This window comes from Tachysurus vachellii, chromosome 18 (genome assembly GCF_030014155.1).
Source record: "Tachysurus vachellii isolate PV-2020 chromosome 18, HZAU_Pvac_v1, whole genome shotgun sequence".
Classification (NCBI taxonomy): domain Eukaryota; kingdom Metazoa; phylum Chordata; class Actinopteri; order Siluriformes; family Bagridae; genus Tachysurus; species Tachysurus vachellii.
The window spans coordinates 5,314,899-5,323,054 of record NC_083477.1 but is presented as its reverse complement, the minus strand read 5'-3'; the positions used below and the strand labels follow the sequence as shown (position 1 = coordinate 5,323,054).

Here is an 8,156-nt window from a genome sequence, read left to right as displayed (position 1 = left end):
AGTGACTTGCTTGACTCAAGCTACGACTTGACTTGACTTGCTTGACATAAAGCAGTGACTTGACTTGACTCTCACAAAAAATGACTTGGACTTGCTTGAGACTTGAAGGTTAAGACTTGAGATTTACTTGTGACTTGCACATGTGTGACTTACCCCCATCTTCTGCCATACAATTATCTATAATAAAGAATCATAACTATAGAAACAATAACATAGAATGCGTTAATGTAACCGGGTCATTTGAATTACTGACAGAGTTACTGACAGAACTGCTGTTAAGGAAAGAAAGCATTAACACCATATTCAACAGCATTGTGATATTATTCATTCATTCATCTTCTACCGCTTATCCGAACTACCTCGGGTCACAGGGAGCCTGTGCCTATCTCAGGCGTCATCGGGCATCAAGGCAGGATACACCCTGGACGGAGTGCCAACCCATCGCAGGGCACACACACACTCTCATTCACTCACGCAATCACACACTACGGACAATTTTCCAGAGTTGCCAATCAACCTACCATGCATGTCTTTGGACCGGGGGAGGAAACCGGAGTACCCGGAGGAAACCCCCGAGGCACGGGGAGAACATGCAAACTCCACACACACAAGGTGGAGGCGGGAATCGAACCCCGACCCTGGAGGTGTGAGGCGAACGTGCTAACCACTAAGCCACCGTGCCCCCCATTGTGATATTAATCTATAATTAATCTCTAATTTATCTGGAAGTGATGATACAGTTAAACGTTATTACATAAAATGTATCAGATGTAACATAACATGATTAGGATCAGTGCCCCTGATTATCATTTCAGGAAAATATATAATCATTTAAATCCTTTGCTGCCCTTCAAGCCAGCGTTTTACTCTTTCACAAGTAAGACATAACTGAGCACTTCTCTGCACAGCAGCTTGCTGAGTTTATTAGAAATCTCTGTGTCGACATGTGATTTGAACAATGTATTCCTGAGAGAATTGCAAAATCCAGGAATGACAAACTGTTCTTGAGAATAGTTTTGTTGTGTGATTTGTTTTATTTCACTGGACTCTAATATTCCCCAGACCCCGATGTTCTCACAAAGGTGATAAAATCTGCAATCTGTAGCAAAACCAACAGAAATTATAATGGCTGTACAATCTAGAAAACAGGGAAGTCAGTGGATCTATTATATAAATGAGAGAATTAAAATCAATAGTGTAGATCTAACATTATATATTTTAATCATTTTTTACAAATACATTGGTAATTATTTAATATAATTATCACTGCTGTGTATTATTGTGATTCCCATTCAACTTATTTTTTTGGCCTGTCTATGACTCCTTAGGTAGTCTGCTAAGAGAGTGGGATAATCAGTCATGACTCCGGTTGCTCCTGCCGCAAAAGCAGCCTCGATATCCCGTTCTTCATTGCAAACAAACAGATGGATCTGAATGACACAAAAAAAGAAAGAGAAAAAGACAAGCAAAGATACAATTGCTAAACTAGAACTTATTGGAAACCATAATGAAAGATACAAAATAAAAAAATAATTGGACGGCTTTCTACACCTGAATTCCTCGGTCTTTAAGATGCTGAAACAAAGCTTTCCTCAAAGTCAACCTATAACAATAAATAAATAAATAAATAAATAAACCTTGCATGAATACAAAAGTGTTTTTTTTTTTTTTTTTTTTTTTTGACTTCGTGTGGATTAAGTACTATTTTTGTAGTTTGCACTAATTAGAAAGTGTTTCATTTGTAAATACTTTTCAATGAGACAGATGGCCCATCTGTTCCTGAGAATGCCAGGCTCTGGGATGTAAGTCCTGAAAAGGAAAATACAAATGAATAAATGACCCTAATCTAGTACTGTAATGCCTGACATGGCCAGAGAAATTGTGCAGTCTACAGACACTTTGTACACATTTAAAAATACATAATATACACTAATTATACAATAGCTAATAAGTTCATAAGAGTAGAAAAATGATCTTGAGTAATAAAGCACACATACCTGTTGATGATTTGAGGCAGGTAGTACTGCAGGAAGCTTTCTCCCAACGCGATGAAGGGCAAAAGGCCAGTATAGTAAAGCAGGAGCAGCTGCATACCACGCGTCTCTGTGAACATGTAAGGCATCGTGGAATTCTAAACAACACAGAAAATGAGATGATGAGATTCAGGACACAGGTAATAAAATCAGGGAAGTAAATAAAAAATTTCATTTAAAGTGACTGTCAGTGAATTTAGAGGTAAGTTTGCAGAAGCTAGCATTTTTGTAAAGACACAGGTCTTTATAAATTTCCAAACATCTTTTTAAAAGGCATTATGCCATTACTTTTGTCTAAAAGCTTGGTTGTTATGATATACCGATAGACCTTTTCATTTGTACTCATTTTTGAATGCTGAATGATATCATTTGTTCATCGTCCATTTTACGAAGTCTGTGGCACAACAGTGTTACTGTATCATGAATGCATTACACACACCACTTTACGACATTCCTTCATAATACTTGTCTCCACAGATGCCCATACTGTGATGTCTTCTCGGTCATACGTCTTAACAAGAGCGGATATCTGACAGAAAAAAAACACAAAGATGAGCGAGAGGACATATTCAGATTGAGATGTTGTGTAGCGTAAACATGGAAAACACAAGCTGCGACTCAGAAAAAGAGATTCACAACTAAACAAATTTTTTGGGCAAAAATTAAAATTGGACATTAATAGGACATCCCACCTTTTCAATTAGGTCTATGTTGAGCTCTTTCACCTCGATGTTCACGGGCATCTTGGGAAACTTGCGGAAGACTTCTTCTAACAGGACAAACTTTCTGTCAGAGCCAGTGCTGTAGCGACCTGTGCAAACAGTGTTGTGTGTTACAAATGAATTACAATTATGTGTGTGTGTGTGCGTGTTTGGAAACCCACCTGTGTAAAACGTAACCTCGAGTTGTTCCTTATACAGTGGTATCTCCTGAAGAACAATAATTAAAAATAAGACCAGCAATCATGAAAAAAGTTTATTTCTATTGTTACAAGTAGCTAGAGTATTTTATAGGCAATATTCTGCCACTCAAAGGTGGATCATCACATAGACAGAAAAAATGCCTGTCTTCTGTTATGTTGTACACTTTTGAAGTGAATGATGATCTGTATTCCTCCAAGTTACATAGATTTTACTTTGTTACTCTGTATTCCTATTTGCAAGCCTTCTATATCTAAATCACATGAGATCATTTAGAGTTTGACAGTTTGAGAAAGAATTCCTGCGAACAAGCACTTCTAAAACTAAAAGCTATTTATGATTAATAATAACAACAAAAAGTATAAAATGAAAAGAAAACCTACAGCAAAATAAAAATTTACTTCAAAAAACCATATAAAAAATTATATAAAATACAACTATGGTTTTTGGCAACTTTTTGTTTGATGTTACATGTGAACATATTCACATGACAGGAGTTCTAGTTTTTGTGGACAAATATTTCTCTGGAAAAATATTGCCCGCTTTTTAGTCCATCCTTCTGATAATCAATTTTCTTTAGACAGGGTCACAAGGAGAGTGGAGCCTATTCCAAGAAACCTGGAGCAACATCGTCACACACCGTTTTACACACTACAGACAATTTAGAGCCCAAAACTCGTGTCTTTAGATTGAGGAGAACATGAGGAGAACATGTAAACTCCGCACTCACAGAAAATAGGCTGAAATTGAATTCTGGACGTACAAAGCAAACATTGTACAAAGAAAAAAAATCATAGTTAAATTCATTGTCTGCAACTATTTGTTTACAGAAGCAAAACGTAAGTTATGCGATATTTACTATATGTAAATATAACTTTAGTTTTCTCACATTCGGAGATGTGATTTAGAAATTAAGATTAGAATGAAATCTTTGTATAAAGCTTTGTAAAGATTCACAACAATAAATCCAAATGAAGTCCTGTACAAAATGTGGAAAAGTTCAAAGAAAGTGAATAATTATGCAAAGCACTGTATGTATTCTCCTCATGAGCAAAGATTATCAGCACTTGGTTATGCACCTACTGTATACACTTAGTCAAGAGTAATCTTTCTTCTTTCATGTGAACTCTTTTGACTATTCAAAATCGTTTGAACCTCTGACCTCTAAGTTCAGATCGGAGATGTTAGCATCAAGCCCAGTCTGCCGCAGGAGATTCTCATCATGTGACACTATCACGTGACCATCTTGAGTAAGGTGGCAGTCCAGCTCGAGCATCTCTGTGCCTACATCCACTGCACTGAGGGAGGAGGAGTTTGAAAGACATCAGGAGTGATAAACAGGAGGAACTGGATAATGTAGTGTTATTAGAATACAGGGTTTAGGAATGTCACTGGACATTTTACATTCAATATTTCATATAAAAAAATTACCTCATTTGCACATGTTAAGTGAGTGAGTGAGTGAGTGAGTATCTATCTATCCATCCATCCATCTATATTATTGACTCTTGCTATTAGAAGGAGGTTCATGTGGCCTGATCTAAGATCAGTGATTACTCACTGTGTGAAAGCCTCCATGGTGCTTTCGATTCTCTCGCCAGAACCTGGAAAAATCCGAGATGCCAAATATTAAAAATTCATAGCAATTAATAAAATTAATTTATATATATTGCATATACAGATCTATAAAAAGAGTAGATGCAATGAACAGTAGGGGTAATTCAGTGAATTGTACAGCAGTTACATCATCAATTATTCCCGATAAGAGAGTAACACAGTTACAGTATGACCTACATACCTGGATTGTGCAAACACAGGTATCATGAGCAAATCACAGAGTAAACATATTTCTCAGGGGAGCGGTTTTTCAAGTCTTAACTCTGGCACTCCCATGGATTGCATTCTGTCTCCTAACATCCTCTGACCCAGCTAACATGAACAGTTTGATGATTCCTTAATGACTCTTGCTACAAGCAATATGCAAATAGAACCAAAGTAAATTGGAAAACTTGCGGTACTGTACATGGGGTCAGGATTGAAATTAAGAAACAGAGTGCTAGATCAGCTTTAAATGAATCTGGCTACAGGGATTGAGGAACTTTACAATTCTTCTGCAGCAGGTTCTGGATTGATTAGTGACCCTGAGCAGATCTGTTGCATTCTGTATTGCTAGGTGAGGATAAAGTTAAACCAGGTGAAACTTCAGACAAAATGAACCCATGTGAGACTTGAATGAGACAGAATGAACAAACAAACACCATATGGGACTTTCACCAGAAAATGTAATGATATAATGCATGAGATCTTTTTTTTTTTGTAGGTTGTACTTATTACAGTATGTTTATATCCTAAGCTTCACTGATTGGTCAGTTAAACTGAAGGAGTATAAACAATATTGTGTTTCTCAGAGACAATTATTAATTTCCATGTCTTAACATGAACAGAATGTCATCTTTGAAGGGTAAGTTATACGGGTTGAATATCCAGGAATATAAATAATTTTTGAAGAATAGAAAAGAATAGAGAATATAAATATAATCGTGTAATTAAATACGATTAAATGTGAAGGCACACCTTTCGCCTTTTGAGACCTGTATGAATATAGTGTAGGGAAAATGATTTACATCATTCACATGAACAAGTGAAATCATTAACTTCTCAGTTGTTAACTGGACACGGGGATAAGTGATTTGTACACAGGAATGGATTGGGAAGGTGAGACAACTTACCTCCTCTGTGTGAGATGTGTGTGCAATGGAAGGCTGTCTGCTTCTTCTTGTGCAGGATGTGTGGATTCTTCAGCAGGTAGAGTGATGCTATGGTGTACCCCCCTACTGCTGGGAGGAGGTAATACATGAAACTGGACATACTTTCCACAGGCTGGTAACCCCAAGGAATTCAGAGAGTGGTGACAAGTCACTGCAGGAAAAGAATTCAGCTGTCAAAGAAAACCAAGGTTTTATTTGGCATTAAGAAGGTATTCTCAGATTACCTGATTCTGATTTTTCCTTTTTGTTGGTGTCCTCTTGATGTTTTATCTTCACAGATAAAGTGAGAGAGAGAGAGATGGATTAAACACTGATCCCAAAGACTTTCCCTAATCTCTTTCACTGCTGACCTATTTGCTGTCTTTCTGTACACCTTCCTTTTCCCCTCTATATATCCCCTCCTTCTTGTTAAATCCAGAACTAGTCAAACCGGACTAGAAGCCTGAAAAAAGTAAAACCTCAGTCACTCCTTCGACATAGACCATAAAACCTAAATGGTGCAACAGTTCTTTTCTTTAGTCCTGCTCTCTGTGGAGGGGTGTCTCTGATTAGTGTATCATTGTGGTTAGTCAGTGACAGCCAGCAGCACTTTCTCTCCTTCTGTTCTCCTGCTTTGTCTGTAATTGTGTGTGTGTGTGTGTAAAAGAATGTTTTCATCTTTCAGGTTTCACTGCTTGTGTCTGAAGGTTTATATGAAATCTTGATTTGCATGTGTGAGGTTCAAATAAAACTGAGGGTGTGACTGAACTCGCTTCTGAGCTGTTGGGTTGGTTCAAAGGTTGTTCTTGTTTATCAAATGGTGGCATATGTATATGAACAGTTATTCCTGAAGTATAATGTATATTTGTCAAAGGCTGGATATCTATCTATCTCTCTCTCCCTCACACGTTGCACACACATACACACACACTTAATTTAGAAAAAAAAGTTCACATATTGAGCACATTTTTGTTCCTCACTAGTGGCTAAACACACACCAGACACACAAGTCAACATATCTAAAGTGAAAATCCGTGTTAGTCAGCAGATGTTTTCTATTGTGTGGATTTGTACAGAAAAGCTGACAGGCTTTTCTATACAAAGAAAGAAAGAAAGAAAGAAAGAAAGAAAGAAAGAAAGACAGATTTATCTATGAATTGTTAGATCAAATTATCTATAGTTAGCTCTAATTATCTATGAATAGTTAGCTGAGGAAATTTAATCTTAGCTAACAAACATGTTTTGCTACATAGCAAGCTAAGAAACACTACCTAACTTAGCTATTAAACAAAACATTTACTTATGTATATTTTTATTACATGACTCAATAAATGACTCGCACCATTTTACAAAGATTTAACATTAATGAGAAACTCACTCTTTTATCCAACCTGAGATCTTCTATGTGATATACACTGCATATAGCTAGCTTTTTTCTTTCTTTCTGTTTTACACACAATGAATAGCTTTCAGCAGTGTAATTTATAGGTAGCGATAAGCTGTACCTTGAGAAGTTTTAAAAGCTGCCAACTGATCAGGATCTTCAGCAGTCACACTAGATAGAAGTAGTGTAAAAGCAGGTCTCTGATTATTCGTAGCTACCTACAAGCACAGGATTGCATTGATAATTATGTTGTTTCTTCTTCTTTTTTTTAACATTTGAAACACCTAAAGTCTTTTAATGAACCACCTACAGAAATTTCAAAATAAAATTTAAGTAATTAAACTATGGCTTTCTCTCATAATCTAAACAATTTCATGTACAATAGTGATGTGAAAATGTCACCTGGTTCACCTGCTTTAGTAATATTTATATACAGTAAACACTAAAAAGATCACGGTAGAACATGGTGGTAGGGTGACCTGGTTAGTGAGGGTAGTTGTGGGAAAGTGCTGCGCCACCTATGTTCAATCCTGAGCTCATTTCTGTGAGTCTGAACATTTTTTTTCCAAGGACAATAAATGAAAGAATAAATGAAAGACATTGCTGATGGACAGGAGATCTTTTAAATCTAAAAATGTGCTTCGGTTTTGCTCTTTCGCTAGATTTCATAGTGTGGTTCAACGACCTGGGATAGCTAATCACAAATCAGAATCAGAATCAGATTTATTGGCCAAGTGTGTTGACACACACAAGGAATTTGGTTCCAGCAGTTTGTGACTCAAAAGTACAGACATAAATAACACTATACTATACTACACAAACTATACAAGACAATGCAGACGATGAGATACAATATAGACAGAATGAGTATTAAATATGAATATAGAATTTACTGTGTGTTGCAGTCTGTTTCTGTCCAAACCAGATGGTGATGGATGTACACAGGACAGATTCAATGTCTGCAGTGTAGAACAGCATCAACAGCTCCTGTGGCAGACCATACTTCCTTAGTTGGCGTAGAAAGTGCATCCTCTGCTGGGCCTTTTTGATGATAGGAACTGTGATATAAATA

General features: G+C 36.7%; 1 protein-coding gene across 2 annotated transcripts; it reads right to left on the bottom strand.

The window, feature by feature from the left end:
• Positions 1 to 1,014: 1,014 nt before the first annotated feature.
• gdpd3a (glycerophosphodiester phosphodiesterase domain containing 3a) lies at positions 1,015 to 8,156 on the bottom strand. 2 transcript variants are annotated; one of them, XM_060892845.1, is made up of 13 exons: positions 7,978 to 8,156; positions 7,206 to 7,302; positions 5,946 to 5,991; positions 5,683 to 5,872; positions 4,515 to 4,557; positions 4,116 to 4,251; positions 2,917 to 2,962; positions 2,726 to 2,844; positions 2,473 to 2,562; positions 1,998 to 2,131; positions 1,750 to 1,809; positions 1,552 to 1,603; positions 1,015 to 1,430 (listed from the first exon to the last, which is right to left on the bottom strand). In XM_060892845.1, exons 4-13 carry the CDS (start codon positions 5,819 to 5,821, stop codon positions 1,293 to 1,295), a joined length of 957 nt encoding a protein of 318 aa, XP_060748828.1. In that variant the 5' UTR covers positions 5,822 to 5,872; positions 5,946 to 5,991; positions 7,206 to 7,302; positions 7,978 to 8,156; the 3' UTR covers positions 1,015 to 1,292. The 2 variants fall into 2 exon arrangements, with proteins under 2 accessions (XP_060748828.1, XP_060748829.1); XM_060892846.1 differs by lacking the exons at positions 7,206 to 7,302; positions 7,978 to 8,156 and adding an exon at positions 7,079 to 7,097.